Here is a 22713-nt window from a genome sequence, read left to right as displayed (position 1 = left end):
TTTAAGTCTGTATTCATTCTCTTAGCACAAAGGTCACAAGCTACTACCTTTAATTTAAGCATCCCAGCAGTACTGTTATACTATGAAGGTTAAATATCATAATTTGTCTTCAAATCCCCAAATACAGTATAAATTCATTTAAAAAACTGAAAAAAGAAAAAAAATAAGGTTAGGAAAGCTTCATAAAGTTATTGGCGACAACCTCCAGTATACTGCAAGCTGGATGTTATACAACTATGTTACGATGTTATAGTAAAAGAACGTTCTGTCTTTAATAGAGGATAACTTGCCTTTTATCCGTTAGCAGACAAGGAAACCTCTTTTTCTATTAATAGATTTTGACCTTAAGGAAAACAAGACACAGTAAAATTACTTTGTTCATACCAATCATTCCAAGTTTTCTGAGCACATTAATTTTAAGAGAATTTTAGAACCAGGGAAGAAAAAAAGGCATTTAAATGCCAAGTGACCCATTTTTTCTGAACCTAAGGAAAATGTTTCAAAAAATCCATGGGTATTCTATCTATAATGAATAAGAAATAGTTCTTTTACCCCACTCTACAGCTAATTTAGAGAGGATGCCCCAGTTTTTGCTTGGTGTGTTTCTTTAATTGATAGAGCCTTCTCTCATTGTAAATCAGAGCTAAAAAGGACTAGAAATATGAACTACAATACCTAGTTTCCACAACCCCAATTCACTGACTTTATTGGTGTGGTCTAGTCAGTATCTGACTAGAGACTGATATTTCATTAATTGACATGGTTCTGTTTTCTGACCTGATAAAAATGACTATCAGGAACCAACTGTACCTTGTCAATGACAGCATAACAACTGACAGTTGTCTACTCTTAATAAACCTGAGAGTCAAACTACTAAAGCAGAGAAAAAATATGAAGATAAATTAATCTATATAGTTCTATAATAAATATTTGGTGTTAAACAAGCAACACAGTTTCGCTGGTTTTGGCAGGGATAGAGGTTTTTTTTCTTCCTAGTAGCTGGTATGGGGCTATGGTTTGGATTTGTGCTGAAAACAGTGTTGGTAACACAGGGATATTTTTGTTACTGCTGAGCAGCGCTTACACAGAGTCAAGGCCGTTTCTGCCTCTCACCCCACCGCACCAGCGATGGGGCTGGGGGTGCACGGGGAGCTGGGAGGGGGCACAGCCGGGACAGCTGACCCCGACTGACCACAGGGATATCCCATACCATATGGCGTCACGCTCAGCATATAAAGCTGGATGGAGGAGGAAGGGGGGAATGTTCGCAGTGATGGCGTTTGTCTTCCCAAGTCACCATTACACGTGAGGGAGCCCTGCTTCCCTGGAGATGGCTGAACACCTGCCTGCCCGTGGGAAGTGGTGAATGGATTCCTTGGTTTGCTTTGCTTGTGTGCGCGGCTTTTGCTTTACCATTTAAACTGTCTTTATCTCAACCCATGAGTTTTCTCACTTTTATCTCACAGTTCTCTCCCCTGTCCCATGGGGGGAGGTGAGCGAGCGGCTGCGTGGGGCTGAGTTTCTGGCTGGGGTTAAACCACGACAACAGTATACTACTGCAATACCGTTTCACTGTTTTATACCAATAAATGAGTTTCTTCTCTCTCTCATAGTAAGAACAGTGTTGTTCCAGAAGTTAGCCAAAGGATCAGGGTATCAATTTATCAACTCATTTATATCAGCTTTAACAAAAGCCTCTGGTACAGCTTATACCAGGATCTAGTATGCAGTGTGTATTTGCATGACCGGATTGGAATGTGGCTAGGTGAGCCTATTCCCCTGTGACAAGGGGTACCAAAACATGACAGTTACCAACAGAATCAAGTAAATCCTATCGCAAAAAATTGCGATTCATCCAGAATACTGCTGAGCAAGGAAACGCCAGATACATGTGCCTGCTTGCAAGGACTGGGTGAATCTGCATCCTAGCCAAGGCCCCAGATGAATCCAGCATCCTCACCACTTCCCACTAAGGCTTCCACGCCCAAAGGACTCATACTTGCAGAGTCTCACAAAACCAACACACCGCTGGTAGGATGCCCAGGCAGACGTGGACTCTTCCAGCTACAGTGGAGGAAGAGAAGGTAAGAATTTATCAGTCCTTAAAAAATTACCTAGAACACTGCTTTTTTTGAGATTGCTGGACATAATTCTGCTCCTGGCTGCCTGTAAAAACCCAAACTGAAAACGTGGACTTAGGTTAAGTCAAATATTTGCCTTCCATTGGCTTAGACCACCACCCAATATTATCCCAAAGAACATTTTTCTTCTCATCATTGCAAACAAAGGCTTATGAGGCAATTCCAATCCAAACAGTTTTCAAAGATCCCTTTGATGTTACGTAACACTCCACTTGGAGGGCACACTGCTTACTTACTCAGATCATAAAAGTGCTGCTGGAAAGCCTCCATCCACTTATGAAGTTCTTCCCTACTGTCAGTAGCAAAAAGTTGCATCGCAGCCTCTCCAGACCCGGGGTTGATAATAGAGAAGTTATTAATTCTTCTCTTGGAGTCCTTATCCACAGCTCGAATTCTGGTTTCCTAGGAATGACAGACTGTAGTAATGAGTTATTGCTTCAGCTCCACACTGGCATCACCTTATGACTGATCACAGTGTAAGGGAGGTATCATTTGGCTTTTTTATCTAATCATGATTAATTTCCAATCTTAAAAAAAGGAACTAATTTCAAGAACTGCTTACAAAAATATTTTCTCATAAAACTACTAAAATGGCATAAAATATGAAAAACAAGGGAATGGAACAGAATTACTGCAGTTTAGTTCTGAAATTACAGAACGTATGTTCTGTTTCCCCTCCCTCTGCCTTCATCAGCTCATCTCACGCAGCTCATCCTTCTCCACAGCAGTTTAGGAATAATCTAAAATAACAGCAAAGCAGCTTCTTATCTCTGAACTCTTCAGTTGGACAACCAGATTGTTACAGCTATGACGTAGGTCTCCTACAGTACTGCTGTGGGCCACTGTTTCTGCAATGTATTCTAAACTTGTAGCTATTTTATGTTCATCTTAGTGAATCGGAACTCTCCGGGCTAATGCTACAGTGACAGGAAACGTAAAAAGAAACGTACCTAGTCCACATTTATAGGAGCATTTGTAGCAGTTACTCACACGGTTCTGCTAGAACAAATAATTTTCCAGCATGAAAAAATATTTTGCTCTAAGATAAAAAAGTCCTTTTTGTAATTTCAAAATAGACATTTTGGTTTTGCCTTAATTAGGGAGAGCTACATAGAAGCCATTAAAAATATCTATAAGAAGTGTATCGCAAGTCTATCAACTTTCTTCAGCTAGGCTGAAAGAAAGGCTCTCATTACACAGCAGCACTGTTACAGCCAAGGTTTCCCTTTCTGTTTGGGGACATAGCTCAATCGATTTTTGTTGTTTAGACTAGATCCAGTGGTATTTTCATAGCATCTAGTTTGTTTGTTATGGCATTACTACAGTTAAAAAAAAAGCTTACTCCTAACTGAATGAAAAAATTGTGTGTGTAAAATACTGAAAGATTTTAGTTAAAGTGATAAAACACAACTGAAAAAATTTCCAGAAAACAACTAGTCAACATTGCTGCTCATCACAATACAACGAACAAATTAAAATTATTTTTTAATAACAATATTTACGAAAGTAAAAGCAGAAACCCCAGAAATACCTTTGCATATACAATTCAACCTGACTGAAAAAGCAACGGCCTGTTACAACACAACTGAAAAGGATTTTCCGCATAGCCGAGGAGAGCAGCATAATCCCAAATCCTGCTGGGATGATGAGTTTCGGCACCAGGGAGCCAGCCAGCACCCTACAGGTGGCTGGTCCCGAAGCCTGGCAGGACACGAGGCCGCCTAACACACGTTGAGACCATGCAGTGCCCTCCTGCCACACAAGGGTGTCCCCTGGGAGGGGGAGAAGGGGAGGGAAGGTTTTGAAGGAAGCCAACCACCACAGCCAGGGTCCCCTCTCTGGATGGGTAGTGAGCCTGACCACAAAGGTGGGCTCAGGGCATTCCTCAAAATACAGTGGGGACAGATCAACCGATATCGTTTTTACACAGTTCAGCTGAATGTCGAACATCTGCTAAAGATGTCAAATATACACCCACAGAAATTAAGTTTACACATGGGATCCCGTGGGGATAAGCCTAGTTCTGATACTCAGAAAAACAAAAAAGATACTCTACAGAACATTCCTCAGATTTTAAATGCATTACTGAAGTAACCATTTGAAATACGAACAGCTGCTCATAGCGTATCTGGTGGATATGCTAATTTAAATTCTTCTGTCTAAAAATAGGAGATGAAGTAATTCATCCATAAGTGCTCTATATCCCATTAACTCAGGTAACCATAGATACCAGCAAAAAAATTAAATCAAATAGATTAACATTTGACAGGTAAGAACTTCAAGCATACCATACACACAAGTTTATTTAGTGATGTTTGCTGCAGGTTTTATCCCACAACTATGGTATTATTCAAAGGAGATAAATCCTCAAGCAACAATCTATATCTGATGCTTGAATATTTAAGGAGTGATACAAGATGCTATTACACTAATGGGCTGATGAATTTACCAAGCTTGAGTGAATTACACTACATGCCCAGTTCCACTTAACAGAAAAATAAAAATAAGCCACTCTACCAAAAAAACCTGGAAAACAACAACAACAAAAGTGTCTTAAGGTACCATGTTACAATAAATGCTCAACCTTTCGCAGTCTTATAGGCAACTGAGCCAACGCTGCTACAGCTATTGTAAAAAACAGAATAATCAGTGGATTGAACAGGAAAAACTGTGTTGAATCTTGAACTCTGATGACTCTTTTGGGGAAGCTGAAGCCAGTCTTACATCCTATATGGAAAACATTATTTTTTTGAACATGAGGAAAGACTAAAAGGGAAAATTATATTTTTTTTAATGTAATGTAAATACAAACCTTCCTCTATACTTTTCCCTCCCAATAATTAAAAAAAAAAAAAAAATCTCTTTGCCTGATAATACTTCTCTGGAAAACTTGTCTTTTACACTAAAAAGAAAAAAAAACACAAGCAAAAAGAGAACTTTTTTATTGCAGAGGTGCAATATTTTCCTGATAAGCCAATCCTGACACACTGAGGAGCACTGGTTATGAAGATAATTTTAAGACATCAAAACAAATTACAGTTCTTGAAAAAAATACTGAATAGCCTAAGATCCAATTCCATGTATCTATTTTCAGATTAAACGAACCAAATCACATATAACAAACTTCCTTCATGTTTTTAGTACCAAAAAATAAACCAAGAAATAACACAACACCACACTGGAAACAAAATATAATCTGTTCATGTGCTGGTTTCTGTTGTAATGTTAATGATTTCCATGGGGTTTGTTTTAGGCAAGCAGGGAAATAAGTTAAATTTAACATCATGACTTGCAAACACATTAATGCACTGACTGAATTCACCAGATCAGCTACAAATATTTTCTCCTTTCATCTTCAGCATTTTCTGAACTTGTATTAACATAACAGCTATGTGGCCACTGGATGGTAAGCATACTGTGCAAGTATAATATGGGAGAGCAATATTTGGATTTCCATGCCATCTTAAGCTACCTTCGGTGCAACACAGCAGTTAAAAGCCAGGAGAAGGAGATGGCATTATATGACCAGCCAGCATTCTGTGGAGCGCCAGGGAGCCATAAAGCATAGTTTCCAAACCACTCAAACCGAGCGTGTGTGTTATATGGTGTGCCGAGTGGGATCTGGGTGTTATATCTGCTTCTCCAGCTTGCATCCACAATCTCTTTCAAGCAGTTGCAGGACTAAACCGAGCAACACAATGCGAGATACCAGATATTTGGAGGCATTTAGCTAGTCTGTACTTTTCCAAAATATTTTCACATGTGTGAAGGCTTGTCTAAGCCAACCAGTGGGACAAAGACCTTACTACAGAGAACTTTGATATTTTCAGGGCTGCTCTCGTTTCACCACTGCTGGAGTTCTCTGATGCAAATAATATCGCTCATATTGCTGGCTCCCTACATGTTCACATTGTCAAGAACTCATATTGATATCCTTCTGCTCCATTCCAAGGGTGAGCTCCCTGTATCCCTAGAAATACAGTGTGGTTCCCCTGAAGTTATGCTGCTGCAGCCATCACTACATTTTCCAATGAATTTCTCTACCTGACCTAGCCCAGAACAGATGTTCCCACAAGAACTGTCATGCAAGGTAACAGTCTGCAGAAAAGCCAGATTTTGTCCTTTCACTCCTGTGTGTTTCGCTCCTGTTTAGCAACCAATGTATGAACACTGAGCCCATGGCTGCAAACATGTGCTCCTCATCCTGTTCACCTCAATGATTAGCATGAGCACGGAGATAGCTCTGGGCCTGCTGAACTGCGTGGCACCAGATCAAAGATTGCACTGGTAAAATATGCCAGGAGGGAAATCACAGGCCTATGTTAATTCAAAGCAACGTCCCAGAATTCCTCAAGCTTCAGGCACATGACACAAAAGAAGTTTTATAGACTATGGATACAATAGGATATTTATTCCAAATACTGAGCAACTAACATGAACTACTGGCACATGCACCAATTTGCTAAGCTATCAGGTCTAGGCAAGGCCTTTATTCATTTCAGACTAAAGAAAATGTGAAAAAATTTCAGGAACTGGCCCATAAGGAATATTTCTTGTTCAGATTGGATTCCAGCAAATTTTCTTTGCTACAGAAAATATAATTTCTCTCTTCCTACTTAGTTGTGCAATATAATACATTATAATCACATTTAGCTGGAACAATAATAGTAGCACTTGCATAATAGGAACTGCAGAACCATTCTTGCTCAACAGCAGTAGCAGTGAAGTCATCTAAAGTTGAAGTAATGACTTTGCTGGTCTTAATGACTTCAAGTCTCGATTCAAAGGGAATGGGAAATAAGGCTAATCAGTGTGAATATTTTCCAGAGAGTTTCTCATAAATCCAGATGATTTCATTGCTTTTCAGAAAGTATCTTTCAATTACATGTAAAGGATCAGCTTCACATTACAAATGAAAATGCCACATATGCAACTAGAAGAGATTTTAGTTAGAATGTCGCAAGTTGATGTTCAATCTCAACTTTCATTTTGAAATTGCTGTTTCTACAACAACATGTAGTAGACAAGCCCATACGATTACTTTGATCTCATTTAATCTGTAGGAGAAATTTCATAACAAAGGAATCAAAAAAATATCTGCAGGCATTAAGTTATTTTCAGGAGAAACTGTTTAAGTAGTAAAGTACCCAAATATGTTTTAAGTTGCAATTTTTTCTGGTTTTAATTTAAATTGAAGAAGGATTCAGAGTAATATTCTCCAGCAGTCTGATTTTTTTTTTGTAAAATGGTATAGGATTCATGATTTATGTACCTTCTACATGTTAGTTTTAACGATACTCTGCAAACATACAGTCTCACAGCAAAGGCTTACTAAGCTGGATTTTAGGTTCTAAGTGTATTGGTAACTTGGAAGAGCAAAATACCTTAGTATGGTTATTTTAAAAGGAAAAGCAAAACTCAGATACAGACCCGTTTAAACAGAGACCTCCAAGGAAAGACTTGAGGTAACCTGATAGATAATTTTCAAAGATACTACTGTCACATTTTAGAATATGGATTTAGTCATTCTATAATTTACTGAAGTTTACCATTTCTTAACTGATATTGTAAAGAGCTGGAAAGTAGAGTTATGGTAAAAGCTGACTAGTGCAATTAAAAGTGACTGAAGAGGAAAGCAAGTAAATCGGCTTAAATATATATCACAGTCTAAACATTTATTTAATGTAAATGCATGAACAACTGGAAGAAAAAAATGGCTTTGTTAAAAGATACAGCATTAGCAGAATGGTGTTTTTAATTAAGGAATCAATTTAAATCTCAGCACATTAAAAAAAAGTCTTACAACTAAGAGGTCACATTGTTAATTGTATGTTTGGTTTATATATGAGTCTCATTCTAGGTAAGAATGCAATCATGTTTTCCAGAAACTTTAAAGCCACCTAAAGCTGACATTGCTGTTGTAAGAAGCAGTTCTTTACTACTCTGTGTCCCTACGCACTCCCAGTCATAGCCCAGCCCCTTCCTTGTACCACAGAAGCATTTGTGTAACCATGTAGTGAACTGAATAAGAGAATTTATTAAAGGGAGCCACAGTTGAAGCCAACCCTCCTTCCCCCCAAATGAGCTAATTTTAACCCACATCAGCTCCCTTGTCCAATTCATCAGTCAGCTGCCCTAATGCCCACCCTGGCATAAAGCAGCACAGCAGCCAGAACAAGCAACTAGACGGGAGGAATGCTTCTTGCAAGAATTAGTGTTGGCATCAAGCGTTCAAGTAGTACAGCAACAGAATCCACATCGACCCATGCTTAACAGTTTCCAAATGTGTCTGTTTACTTACGTAAGATGAATCTAGCTACATCAATTGCAAATAACATTACATTCCTCTGCTCATCCTTACATGATATTAACTCTTGATGACTGCACCAAAAACAGTTTTTGAAAGCATTTCTTCACTCTAATGTTTACCACTCTTGAAGGTCCTTCCAATAACATTCCTGAAATGAACACTTAAATACTCACTTCCTATTAAATACTTAATGTTTCTTTATCCAAATACAACGTAAGTTTTAAACCCAGCCCTTCCAATCAGAGTATGAAAAGCAGCAATAATGTCATCCTAGAGAACAGAACTTCCACAGTTATTGTGCACTGTACAAAACCAGTATTAAGAAAAGCAGCTTATTTTAAGGCACTAAAATATTTTGAACAATTTTCCAGCTCTCCTTCTAATTAAGACTATGGCCAAATAACAACACACAACAAAAAAGCTTTTGTTAAAGTTCCACCTTTCTGAGGACAAAAGTCTCAAGACCATTGCTAAGGGACTGCAAGGAATACATTTCCAAGGGCTGTCCCATGGAACTGTCATATAACAAGTGGTCAGTTTTCATAAAGGAAGACATACTCCTTTTTACCTCCATGTTAACCAGTCTAATGCAATTGAAGGAACTTACGTGCACAGCTAAGAAATATAATGTCCTTGCTAAAAAAATTCAGTGACTGCAAATTTCACTGAAGCATATCCCACCCGCATGCTACCTATAAAGCATTCTGCATACCAGCATCTTAGAGCCTGAAATGACTGTATTTTGTTTTAAGATATGTCTTAAAACAAAAACAACCTTCCCCAGAATAAACAAAAAAACCCCCAAAAAACCCCAAAACCCCATACAACCAATTTTACCTTGTTAATGGAAACTGTCAATGCTGGCTCCAGTTTAGCCTCAATTTCTTCTGGAGAGTAATAACAAAAGAGCTTGCCACCTCTTAGTATGCAATACAGCCTCCTCCAGCTAGTTAGACTTCCTATCATTTCCTAAAGGGAAGAAATAGTCAGAAGTTGCCAAACAAACCACAAATTAAGAGCATATTAAAAGGTATACACAGATCAGCCCTGTGTGATCAAAACTTAGCCACACTGAATTCGTTCCTAAAGTAAAGAGTTTCTGCTGCAGAACATTTCAGAGTCATTGATTTTTTAAATGTTAACAATACTTTAAATCTCTTTTAGTGTTTTACAATTTTCACAGATTCATTATGACACTCGCAATACAGAATCTGCTGGTTCGCACAGACAGAATGAAATCTAGAACTGGTGTCCACTGTAAGAAAGAAACCACCTTTATTGCTACAGTAATTACACAATAAGAGAAATAAAGAGTATCTCACTTTGGAAATACACAGTACATGCAACAAATGTGAAGCAAAGACATTTGTCTAGAATTTCCACTTTCTCAAATGAATTTTCTGAACAGCTTCCATAAATGCATTATAGTTTCACAACCAGTCTAAAGTCTGTAATTCAGCACTCCTGACAAACTACCCAGCCACTCTGGCCCTCTGCTATCACCTCCTCGTTTGCCTAGTTGTGCATTGAACCAAAATAGAGAAGTAAACAGAGTTCATATGAATCATTTTTGAAGGGATGAGTTTAAATATGGCTTGGTTCACCAGTCAGACTCACCATGCTGTGATATGAACTCTTGTGCTAGCACAACGAGAGGTATGTACAAGATGAGAGCCACAGGATTATTAGGACTGCTGCCAATAAACCATTATTTAGGTTTACAGCCTAAACCGATTCTGAAACAACATCTATACTTTATGTAGCAGCCTAAATAATTTTATTGATAAGCATGCCAAGGAGAAACGTATTTCTTGACACATTGCAAACAGTATCTTCAGTGGCTAACGCAGCTGTGAGATAGAATTTTGCCCCCTCCTCTAGGTAGAATAGGTAAAGAAAGTAACAGTTCTCAAGAAACCACTTCAGGAGAAAGCAAATGTTTTAACAATTGACTCTTAGTGACAGCTATTAACAGAACAGGATGTAAACACAAGCAAGGTCATCTTACCTGCTGGTTAAGGAATCCTGCCATCATATCCCTAGCCATGCAGGAAGGCTGAGCAACTAAACGGCAACACATGTTTCCATACAGGGGGAGCCAAAAAGAGGATTCCTCTGGGGGAAAAGACCAGGCAAAAAAAACAGAAAAACACTTAGTTCCAAACATTTGCCCTAAATATACATAGTTTAGCTTTCTACATCCATTTTTACATTAAGATCATGAATGTAAATAAGCATTTTTTATATTTAAAGAAAAAGATCTAATCCTGTAGGATTAGACTAAAACCAATTTTTAGTCTTCAGCAAGTTTTTTTTAATTAACCAAAAAAAAAAGAAAAAAAGAATTTCTAAATCTGATTTCACAGCTCGAAACATTTTGAAAGATAGGTATACTGACCATCTCATCTAAGCAGGATCCCTGAGCCCATCCCATCATGGTGCACAGCTACATTTACACATGAGCATTTTGCTTCAGATTGTTTTATTAAGGCTTAGAATTTGTATCTACTTCTGCCTTCAGCACTAGAAGAGCGTTTAGGATTTCAAAGAGTTTCTAATAAATTGCAACATCCCTCCTCGCTCAGCTCTGCTATGTAATAGGCGCTCTCTTCTGTAATTAGAAGCAGGTAATACAGCGTTCCATTGACATGACTTTCTCTTTGGTCATGTTTTAGAAATGCTTGTAATGAACCAAAATATCCAGGTATGTCATTTCTCACCAGACTAAAGTTATGTAAATCAGTGACAGAAAAAGGAATTTGAAGAAGAAAGAGTATAAAGTACTAATAAAGAAAGGCTTACAAATACCAAAGATACTCGGAATTATTCATCCAACCCTTCAAGAAACAAATACCCCATAAATCTTCAAATCTGTACTTATTTAGAATTAATGAAGTGTAAAGAATGAAGCTTTCTTTAAGGTCAAGTTTACCTAAGTAAAAGATAAAAGTTCCCAGAAGCTATAGTGAAATACAGTGAAAAACCCATGTCTTCAGTTAACAATTAAAGAGTGGCTTATGGGAGGGGTTATCCTTTCAGAAAATAATGGACAAAGTATCAAAAACTGTATTCCTGCTACTTAAAACATTATCTTCAGTTGCAGCATAGTCCCTCTGGTAGCATCTAGGTTGACTGCTGTCAACTTGTGCTGTCCCAGAGCTGAAGTACGGTGACCAACGCAAATTGCAAGCATACATGTTTACATCCTGTGTGTTAAATCCGGGCCTGAAACAACCTAGCTGAACTGAAGCTATTTTTCTATTTTCCTTCTGACTACAGCGGAAAAAGCTGTTCTTCATTCTGATACTATTCCTTGGTTGTGAAGGAGGGGAAATAATTTGTATATAGCTACGACTCACATAAGACTGAGATGCAAATGACAGAAGAAACTCCCAGAAGAATTAAATTTTCATCTGGACTTGAAATTTTACTCAACTTCTAGTTTATTCAGCTGTGTACAGATGCCTGTTTTAGAGCCATTGAATATTTTATTGAAGTTTTTCTATATTGAGTATCAAGAAAAATAATCTCGTTAAGCTCTTTAGTTTACAAGAGAGAGAAATGCAAAATGTTACTGGTTTTTTATTTCCTTAAATTGGTACCATATGTACTTACCATTTCCTGTAATGGTAAGGTTGTGGGTCCTGAAATTGTCCTCGGCACTCTCCAGCCCCAAAGTGGTGTATGCTAGCAAACTAAACTTTGCTCCACTAAATGTGAAAGAAAAGGCACATTCAAGACACTTCTGCTTCACGTTGCTCTTTTAGAGGGAGTGTAGGCATGCCTAAGATAACACATTTGGGTACAAGGAAAGGCTGAAGGCGCAAGGCAGCACCTGTCAGGGACCACAGATTCCCACCCCCCAACCTCCTCCCACAGGACTCCCGTATCTCTGGTTTTCCTTGTAAACCAACACTGTTGCACAGTCTCTTCATCCACATCCTATACCCTTACCTCCTGCCTCCACCCACTGCAGTACCTCCAGTTTCCTCCCACCCCACAATTTCCAGGCCCTGCTGTCCAGGCCAGCACCACAAAGCCCCATCAGGTAGCTCTTTCCATAGCCACCTCTCTTGGACCTGCCAGCCAGGAGACTTCTCGTGTGGCCACTGCCTATGAGCTGGGCTCAAGCTTACCGCTGAGCCAGCGGCTGCCAAACCCAGGTGTAAAGGCTGTGCTTTCCAACCTCTCTGCACCCTGAGGATGTTAAAAGCATCTCTCTCCTCTAGTCAGACACCAAGTAACTTTTAATAGTTTCACAGCTTTTATTCCTAGGCCTAAATCAACTAGACTTGTTAAAAAATTTCTCAAGTTAATAGAACAACGGATGACATAAACTTTATCTGAAAATACAGGTTAAAAATTAAAAGGCTTTATACTGCTCCTCCATGTTGCTCTGCTCTTTTGCTTTGCCTGTGTAGACTGTACTTTATACAACAGTTGTTTATATATGTATTTTTAATAGTACCAATAGCTTGATTCTTTGCATGCAGAAATCTATGCAGAAATCCTACAGTCAGTTTTGTAGCATAAAGGACACTCTCACTTATTGTGCTTACAGGTTTCAGAATGTTATATCTTTGTTTTGGATTTTGCCTAAGGGAGGGGAAAAAAAAAAAAACAAAACACATTTACAATTCAGCACAGTGCATGTGGAATGCAATTCTTGGAATAAACTAGTATAAATTTGGTACATGTTTAACCTTTTCTCCCAAATACTCCTCAGACTGAGTAACAGATTTACAGGCCAGCAATACTGTAAGAATTCCACCTGGCTAATGGCAGTTTAAAAAAAGTTCAGAAAAAAACAAACCCCACAAAAATCACTAACTACTCTCCCTAACAAAATCTAGCATAAGATCCTTAAAATACCTTCAGTATAGCATAAGATAGCTTAGTGGTGTAAAAGGTGAGAAGATACTACTGAACTAACATCACTGAAAAATAGTTTTCTACCATCACATTTTTCAAATATTATTTTTCCTAATAACACAGTGGGAACATACGGTTTTAAAATCTTTGGCTCTGAAGAGGAACAAGGCAGATGCCTACATAGCCCCAACCTTAATGAAAGAGGAGGAGGAGAAGTAGCAGGTTTGTTAGCAGGGAGGTCTGTTACATATCTGTCTCAAGGGAATGACAAGAAAATTAAATACAATATAACATTATGGGTGAAGAACCACTGCTGTGAAACATTTTAAGAGGGCAACCCAATGAAAAACTCATCAGTATTTGTATATATTCCCTGCTAGACTGTTCCCTAACAAAAGATTCTCCACCGGTTATGTTTTCCCATGCAGTTGAGCAATACATTACCATTCTATTTAAACTGTACCAAAAAGTTCAGTTTCTTCTCACAGATAAAACTTCTGTGCTGATTTTAAAGTAACTTTTTTCTAAAGCATGACTAATTACCACAACAACCATGCCAAAAAAAATAGCTACTTCACTTTTAAAATATGCTTCACAGTAACATTTTTGTTCTAAAATATAACAGTCATTCCTTTCAGCCAGCTGCAAAATAATTTAGAAAAGTTTATCTGCAAATATTTTTCAAATTTAACTGGCTAATCAGGACTGTTGACTACGTTTTGCCTCTACATTTCACAGAATTAGCTAACTGCCTTAAATGGCAGTTTCTTTGTATAACAAAGAATAATCTGCCTGCTGCATCTCATTTAGTATTTTGCATATCTATAGTATTTTTCCATGTAATAACTTCATTAAAAAAAAAATCAGTTCATCTCCACAACATGCCTGTGGCAAAGGCTTGTTGTTAAATCTGTTTACTGATCTAGACAGAGGCACCAAAGTTGCCACACAGACTGTGGCGTGGGAAGGTGCAACTATATCACCCTTTCCATCGATGCATATTAATGAATACATCTCAGATTCCAGAATCTGTTCCTGAATATTAATCCCAATGTTAGAAATACCAATCTTAGTTCACTCATCATCCAGTTATATAGAATGGAAGATTTGAGAGTCAAAAAAAAAAAAAAAATCTAATATACTCACCTTTCAATCAGATCTTAAATAATGTAAGGTAAAAACAAATATAACCTTCAGGTACTAAAAAGAACCCAACCATAAAAGTGGGGCCATTAGCTTAGACTATGTACTCCTAGCAAAATATCACTATGAATGTGCCAATTCAAACATAAGACACCAAAGCTGTGCCTCCAGCCCAGCAGAGGACAACACATAAAAGGCAGTAACAAGAAGTCCATGTGTAGGCCAGTTCTGCAAGTGAATAAACACGCACTTCAGGGAATCTCTCTAATGATTCATCCAAAGAGCAACCTAGTTACTCTGGAATTCAATAGTGTAACTGCACTAAACATTTTCCTTCTATGACAAATGTCAAAAGGAAAAAAAAATTAAGCTAGAATAGAAAAATTAAGCAGGCAAAAGACTGTATAGAAATTGAGAGAGTTAATTAAGAGTAGAGAGAATATTAGTATAACTGAAGTTAACCAACCTAAGCAACCACTCAAAGCACTTTGTCACTAAGCTTTTGCAAAAAGTTACAAGGCTGACACTTTCCTCACTAACCAGGGAGATTTCTAAACCAAGAAGTTCAACACAGAGGGATCACAGAATTTTTTGGAAAACTGAAAACTTTATCCCATGTGTGCTCTGAAAAGAAAAAGGCCTGTACAAATGAAATCTACAGAGGAAAGATGTTCATATAATACAGAGTGTTCCCTTTTTTCCTGAAGGTTAATTTCACCGGCTGGACTGGTAAAATTCTCTAGGAATACTTGAAAGATCTCTTGTAATCTTGCAATCTCTTCCCCTCTATAAGGGCTACATACCAAGGTCTTACTAATATAAATCCTAAGGGGAGCCTATAAATAAAAATTGACAACTTATCTTCTGCCTATAATAACCCACTTCTTTCCAAGAATCTTTTTTTGTCACCTAGCAAAGCCATCATTAAACACGTTATTGTTCATTTAACTCTGTTAAGACAGTGACAGTCACTGTGAGTTGATTATTTACAGTAGAAACAAACAACTTCAAGATGGAGGAAAGCAAAATACAATTACCATTGAGAAACCAAAAGCAAAACCCAAGGGATGAGGCAGCCGTTTAGATTGTCTACTAATGCTTGCTTCTCCCTTAAAAGACAGGCAATCTCTATTCAAGCAAGTATGCCCAGCAAATAAGCTGGTGGTTCTGTCTGAAGCAAGCTGTATCTAATGACAGTGTGTCATTGCCGAACTGGAGCTTGTAGAAAGCACAGCCACCTGAGATGAGGCAGACTGAAAGATACATTGTCATTAGGTGGAATACACTGGAAGATGACTGATAAAATTTCCTTTGCTTTGTGGGTAAGATCTCTTGGATGTGTATTTTTGGTTGAAACAGTAATACCAGTATACAGTAATATCAGTTTGACAAAGACAGAATATGCTTGAATGTTGCCTTTTAAAATCCAGGCAAATAGATATACGAAGCTAGGCTAAGACTACACTCAACACCTGGCAAGAATTAGGCATTGATTCTTTGCTGTTAAGCCACCAAAAAAAAAAAAAAGAGTAATCCCTTAAAAAAAGCTTTAAAAAAAAAAACAATATTATTATTTACAATTTAGGTGCTTGGCCTGCTTAAATCCCAATGAAATTAAAGTAGCTGGGCAATATTACTAGGCAGTTTACTTCATTAAAAAAATGCATGAAAGACTTAAGATCATTTTTAAAAATAAACAGGTGAATTACTAGGAATAGCTCTTATTTCCATGAACACTGAAAATAACTAAGTCATTTTAAAATGTTCTGTACTGAAGTCAATTAAGAAAACTCCCGTTAAGCAGCTTGTAACTGTAAAGTGCCTGTAACAGTACACAGTTTTACTGAAAAGCCAGCAAGTGGAATGGCCCCCTGCGCACAGCATGCACCCCAGGCGTAACAAGCAGCTCTGTCAGCTTCATTAGGGAAGAGGCTACAAGAGAACCTTCTCCTGTCTACATACCACACTTCTTTATTCCACACAACTTGTAACTTCCAGACACACGTACCTGTCTGTCAAGCATGAGCAAAACTGCCTAGATACAAAAATAATATGGGGGAGGCAGTAAATAGGAAGGGGGAGAAGGAGAGGCAGATGGACAGAGAGGCACAGACAGACAGATCACACAAGCTTGATTTCCTCCAGAAGTCAAACGAACAATATTAGAGTTTGCAAATAGCAGTGGATTTACCAGCTAGCCTACTCATAAAAGTAGTAGTAGATAAAGCGTACTCATGTTTCAGGATCAGACACAGGCCCCAAGGCTGAGGGACACGATTGGAATTCACACCTACTTTCTCATTTCCTATTTAAAATGTAAATTTTTTTTTCCCCCACTCACGTAAGTGCAGAAATAATCACTATCTTGGCAAATTTCCAAAAATTTACAATATATTTGGCTTATTTCTATTTTTAAAATTATAAAACCAGAATATCGACATATATGGCTTACTGGATGACTGGGTCAGCAGGCAAAAGGGAATCAGTGCTGTCTTCTTCTAGCGCAGCTTTGAGTTTCTTGCCTGTAACTTTGCTGAGGGATGTTTTAAGTTTCTTTGCTAGTTTCTTAGGAGTGTTTGTTACATATAAGGACTCCTCTGTACAGCAACTATACACTTCAACCTTCACCTGGAAATCTGGTCTTGCTTCATCACTGAAGGGGAGGAGGAGAAAATTCCAGAGCATTTGTTAATAAACTGAGTGTGCAGCCAAGGAATGCTGCTACTACTATATATATTAAATAACATATATTTCTAATCTATAATCTAATTCTATATTTCAAGGGAAGGAATGCCATCAAATTCAGGCAAAAACACACATTAATGTGGGGTTAAAGACTAGAGTACACAGCAGTAATTTAGTGTTGAAGTCATGGGATGGATGTTATAACTAGCCATAAACAATTGCAAACAGGAAATTCAACGTTTAGGTTAAAAACCTGAAAAAAAACCCCCATGTTATGGAAATACACAGGCAAGACATTCAAACACACTTAAATCTGCCCTCTACTGTTACGCAAAAAACGCATGATTGAAAACCTATCCGTGCCTATGGCCCTAAATCAGACTGAACTGTCTTAAAGATATCTTAGTCGCATCCCATCCCCTTCACATTACTGAAAAAATCCTCTCTCACTCACAAGAAACAAAATTTGTCATTCATAACTTAACTACCTACTGCTGCGTTCTTCTGTCCGCAACCTAGGCTTTCTCTGTTTTCATTTCTACCGAGTCTCACGTTCTCAAGCTTAGTCATCTAAGCAGAAGCCTAACTTCATCTTTCAGGTACAAATCATGTCATTACACACATACCCATGATGAAATCATGCCAAAGGCTTTTATAAAAAGTCTTTCTTTATGTCAGGGGACACAAGGCGAATTAGAATGCCTTTTCTGCTTTTGTTGCAGTATTTCCCAGAAAATTATAATGGCCAAGTCTCTTATCTTTGAAGCAGCAGATTTAAATCTTTGCCCCCACTCAACTTGAACAGGTGTTTATGAGAGTTTAAAATCTGATTTATAGATCCACTCTCTCTCAACCACTCATTTTTCAGGATCTTGATTTAAAGTTTTCAGTAGTTCTAGCTTTCCAGTCAGTCTTCCTCTGGAAACTGAATCTAAATTGCTAATATAAAAAATAAAGCGCGGGGGGGGGGGGGGGGGGAGTTAAGTGCGTCTCAGGACTCTCTTAAAAATTATAAAGCCACAAAAAAGTACACAAGAACACCTTTCTACTCTTTTCCAAATTATTTTTAAAGTTAAGCAAATTATTTCCTGTCTCCTATTCCTCAACTATAAGAGCTACAGCTGTAGCACATGCTCATACGGATGTAACAGAACACGAGGTGTGGAAAAGAAGGTCTGGTTTTTAAAGAGAACTGTGACTTAGAAGAACATCAAGAGTCCCTAGCCTGGTGTACAAAATAATCTTAAAACACTGGGTGCAATACTCACGCCTATACTTTTATAATGCTTTCAGGTTTTAATATTAATCTAATTCTGTCCTTGACGTACAAGTTTGTTTATCTCTTTATATAAATAAAAATGCTTCAGCATGGCAAAAATGAAAAAAAAGTACAGTTCAGGTAGCAGATCTACAACCAGCATCATTTTGTACATAAAACCCAACTCTCCAGAGGTGGGGATCCACCATCCACTGAACTTAACAGGACCTCTACTGATTCCTTTTCCCACAGAAAAACTTAGTGGATTTCAACCAACCTTATTCAAATCATATCCACTTTCAAAAGAAAATAGCAATATTTGTACTTCATTCAACAGAAATAAATTATACTCACAATATGGTTACATTTTCAAAACAGATATCTGTTATTGCTTTATCCACAATAGCCACCTCTGTATCAAAAACCTCAGCTCCCATTCTGAACAAACAAAAAACTGCGTAGCGCTGTGATTCTGGAGAGAGCCAAAGAAATGTTTTATTAGCCATATTACATATCACAATACTAAATGCTTCCAAGAAACAAAAGTAGAAGAAATGGTAATTCAGACCTCTAAGGAATTGCCCTCCAATTCTTCCCACCATAAATTTTGTATCATAGGATTTTATGATAATTGAACTATCAAAGCTGCTGTATAGGTAGAACAACATTCACAGAAGGGAAAAATGCCTACCTCTGCTCAACCTTTTTTTTCCCCCCCCTAATAATCAAGGGTAATTTGTGCTAGCAACTTCAGAAATGTTAGTTAAAATGCAATTTTTTTAATAAAACTGATTTTAAGCAATGAAACCCAAGTATTTGATCCAAGGTCTGTATCATTTTATGAATGAACTATATAGGATTAGACTATTTTGCCACGCTTAGCCTCTCTGACCCTATTGAAAATCAAAGTGAAATCAATGCCAGGTGACAGCTGGAACAGATTTAGGGTTAATCTCCATGACACAGCAAAATGCATGTACTTGAAGACTATCCAATAATCCACTCAACACCAGCAGACAACTTTCATTTAAATTTCCCACTGGAAACAGCCTCCAATATACTCTCTCAAGTGTAGACAAGACAGAGAATAACATGTTTAATCAGAAGCTTCTCAGCTATCCATTTAATAACAACACTTCTGTTACTTCCTCTGGAACGTCTCCCCAGAAGGACTTCTTAGACACTAGGGTTTAAACATACAGAACCACAGGACTTCGAACTAACTCAACTTGCTACAGCCAATAACCTCAAGTTAAGAGTAACTACACAACAGAGTAAAATATGAAAGGTCAAAGAAGGGGTTGAAATGAGTACGGACTTCCCCATCCAGTTTAAATTTACAGGTATAAGTAACTGCTTATCACATAGTTCATTACATCCTACATACTTTCTTTATTGCTGAAGTGATCAGAGCCTTTCCACATTAATGGTATTCGAATATCTAAAGGGAAGAAAAAAATAGGGAAATTAAGTTATAGCCAATACTGCAGATCTGTGATCAGAACAAATTACAAAAAGTTTCTTGTTTCTTTTCCTGATGTTCTGGAAGTAACAGGACCTTCCACCCAATGAACAGCATAACTATTTCGATTTTATTATCAATGTCAAAAGAAAATTCATCAATTAGTTCCATTTGAAGTGTCACTTTCTTTTCTACATTATGCTAGGATAAAGAATATTTTAAACCTCATTTGAAAGTACCTGAAATAACATTTCAGAGTGGCTGTTCTGTAACACATAGTTCTGAGAACACCTCTCAGGACTCAGAGGTTCTGAGCCCATTATTATGCACGAATGTAAACTGAAACTCTGCTTGCCTTGTGCTGGAAACCACTCATCCAACTGCAAGAAGCAAAACTTCCTGTTTTAATGGAAATGACTAGGATACTTGTACTGCAAATATTTAAGTCTTGTTTTGCTAACTACAGAGAAAATATCACTTGTAATCACATTCCCAGTTAGAATTGTCTTGGTTGGCATAAAAAGAGTTTAGAAATCTTTTTTTTTTTTTAACTCAAAAATATTCTTCTGCATCAGAACCATAACAGAGAGGCAGTTACAGAACCATTATTTTAAGTCATGCCTGTCATTTTAATATAAGGAGATTATTTTCTTCAACAAATTTTCCAATTTATCTACCCAATCCAACACAGTACTGAGTGACATTTCCCTCCAGTTTCAACAACTCAAGTTTAGACATAACGTTTCTTATTAGTACCTTGTTAAAAGACAAATGCAGTGGGGCTTTATAAATCCAACGTTGGTTTCTTAAGTACAACAGAGTATTGTTTAAAAGTATATGCAATATATTAAGTAACACATGATGGCAGCAGTGAACAGTTCTAGTTTAATGGTATTTTGATAAAAATCTTAAGTATTGTTATAAAGGAGCATTGCTGACTCCAGCGTTGATCTTCATATGAGGCTGATGGAAAAATCCACACATAGTAAGCAAAGATGCAAAACAGTAGTGGTATTTTGGCAACAGATTGTCATGTATTTCTGCAGGGTTTTAACCACAAAACTTCTTGTTGATTTAAGTGAAACTGCATACAGTCACTCTGTTTCAGAAGTTATATTAAATGAAAAATTTTAATTTCAGTTAATTTTGATTGTATTATGGGACATCTTACTATACATGCTATTTCAATTTTAAAAATAGATTAATTTGCAAGTTTCAAGTGTTATGAAAACTAATGAATTTTCAACAGTGAATTGCCAGTATACAGCTTTAGACTGCCACAACTTCCTAAAAATCAATACATCACCACATTCTCAAACTGCCTTTCCCTTCTAAAGATGCATTTGCATACTAAACGTTTCTAAAAATAGGTTTTTTAAAATAAAGAAACAGAAATAGTTTCATTAAAAGTTACAGAAGTCTCGCTCAAACTTTGAATATATAACTCAGCACAGAATGTTTCAAAGGTCTTAAATTTACATAAATACGTGAAAAGTTACAATAAAAGCCTTTTTTCATCTTTAATCATTGCAAACTCCAAATGACAATTTTAATGCATTCAATAGGTCTTGTTAACAATTAGAGTACTAGATGAAAGATTACTTCTGTATGCCACTTTCAATATCATGCTAGCTGAAAAATTTACACCTTAGTCAGAAAATCATCAGGATATAGATACTCAATCGCTTGAACAAGTTTAACATGATACTTGTAAATCGGTTTTCAATTCATTCTTGGATTGAAAGAGCTGCCATTTCTCAAAGATCAATTTTCAGACACCTTAATTTCAGTTACCATTAGCTGTAAATCCATGTGGATTCAAATTGGATTCATTCAAGCACAATTAATCACATTTAAAGCCAATGATTCCTTTATAAAATTACTTTAAATTATGATTATGCTTTTAAATCAACATTTAATGTATTGTCTTATCAGAAAATAATTGATTGATAAGACAACATAAATTACATAATTTATTTACTCACATGTGGGGGATAAATAAGTAAAAATAATAAAAGTGTGAAAATAAGTAAAAATAATAGAAGTGTGAAAATCTGTGGATTAAGGAATGCACTCCCCACACAGTATCTGACATACAGTTGCTTTCTGTAGGAGTACATTCCTCAGTACTCCTGCATAGCTGTTCCTGAACTTTTGGTGTTGGCCACATGATCACACTTTTTTTTGGTAGTAATCTAAGCTTCTGGCATGTACTAACCATATGATATGCTAATATATTTATAAGTGGATGTATTACTTCCCCCTAAAAAATCCCTTCGATATCTTCAATTCGTAAATTACGTGCCCTGCCACATTACATGGACTACCACTCACTGCTCATTTCCAACCTCTCCCAGACAATTCAGTCACGACTTCTCCTGATTCACACTGCTTGTATTTGCAACTGCACTCTCAACAAGGCACGCACATGCACACGCACGTGTGCCTTCCAAACATGCAGGGCAACTCCCGTTGCAAATCCACTGAAGGTCAGCACACAAAAAAGAAGAAATGCAGCATGCCCAATATGCTACACAACGATTGGGAAAGACAGTGAAAGAATAATGGGACGTTACAGATGTGAACATACCCCAGCTGTGGAAGCAGACAGGACCTGATTTGGCATGCTAAATGGACACAGGGTAATGGGTCAGAGGACAATGCAAGGAGGAACCAGGGAGGCATGTAGTAATGTGATCTCAGGATCTCCCAATCACGTATCTGGACCAGAGGTTTCTGCCCTTGCCAAGCACGAACAAGCTTGTCCCCTCATGTATCCCAGTTCTCTGCTTCTCAGGCACACACAGCTGAAAATAAGGAGTTAATAACAGATGATCTATGG

The 22713-nt window shown here is 37.4% G+C and overlaps 1 protein-coding gene across 1 annotated transcript in view; it reads right to left on the bottom strand.

The window, feature by feature from the left end:
* RTKN2 (rhotekin 2) overlaps positions 1–22713 on the bottom strand; it is a gene marked incomplete at both ends in the record, with an annotated part of 31322 nt that overhangs the window by 2274 nt on the left and 6335 nt on the right. Inside the window, 7 exons of the mRNA XM_082002206.1 lie at positions 2378–2543; positions 9289–9420; positions 10460–10566; positions 12067–12161; positions 16919–17119; positions 18764–18881; positions 19797–19850. Coding sequence (XP_081858332.1) covers positions 2378–2543; positions 9289–9420; positions 10460–10566; positions 12067–12161; positions 16919–17119; positions 18764–18881; positions 19797–19850 — 873 coding nt within the window. The remainder of the gene's footprint in view (positions 1–2377; positions 2544–9288; positions 9421–10459; positions 10567–12066; positions 12162–16918; positions 17120–18763; positions 18882–19796; positions 19851–22713) is intronic.

Source organism: Phaethon aethereus, assembly GCF_964289735.1.
Source record: "Phaethon aethereus genome assembly, chromosome: 7".
In the NCBI taxonomy this organism is placed as follows: Eukaryota; Metazoa; Chordata; class Aves; order Phaethontiformes; family Phaethontidae; genus Phaethon; species Phaethon aethereus.
Note: the sequence above shows the minus strand (reverse complement) of the source record. Positions and strands in the feature narration are given on the sequence as shown.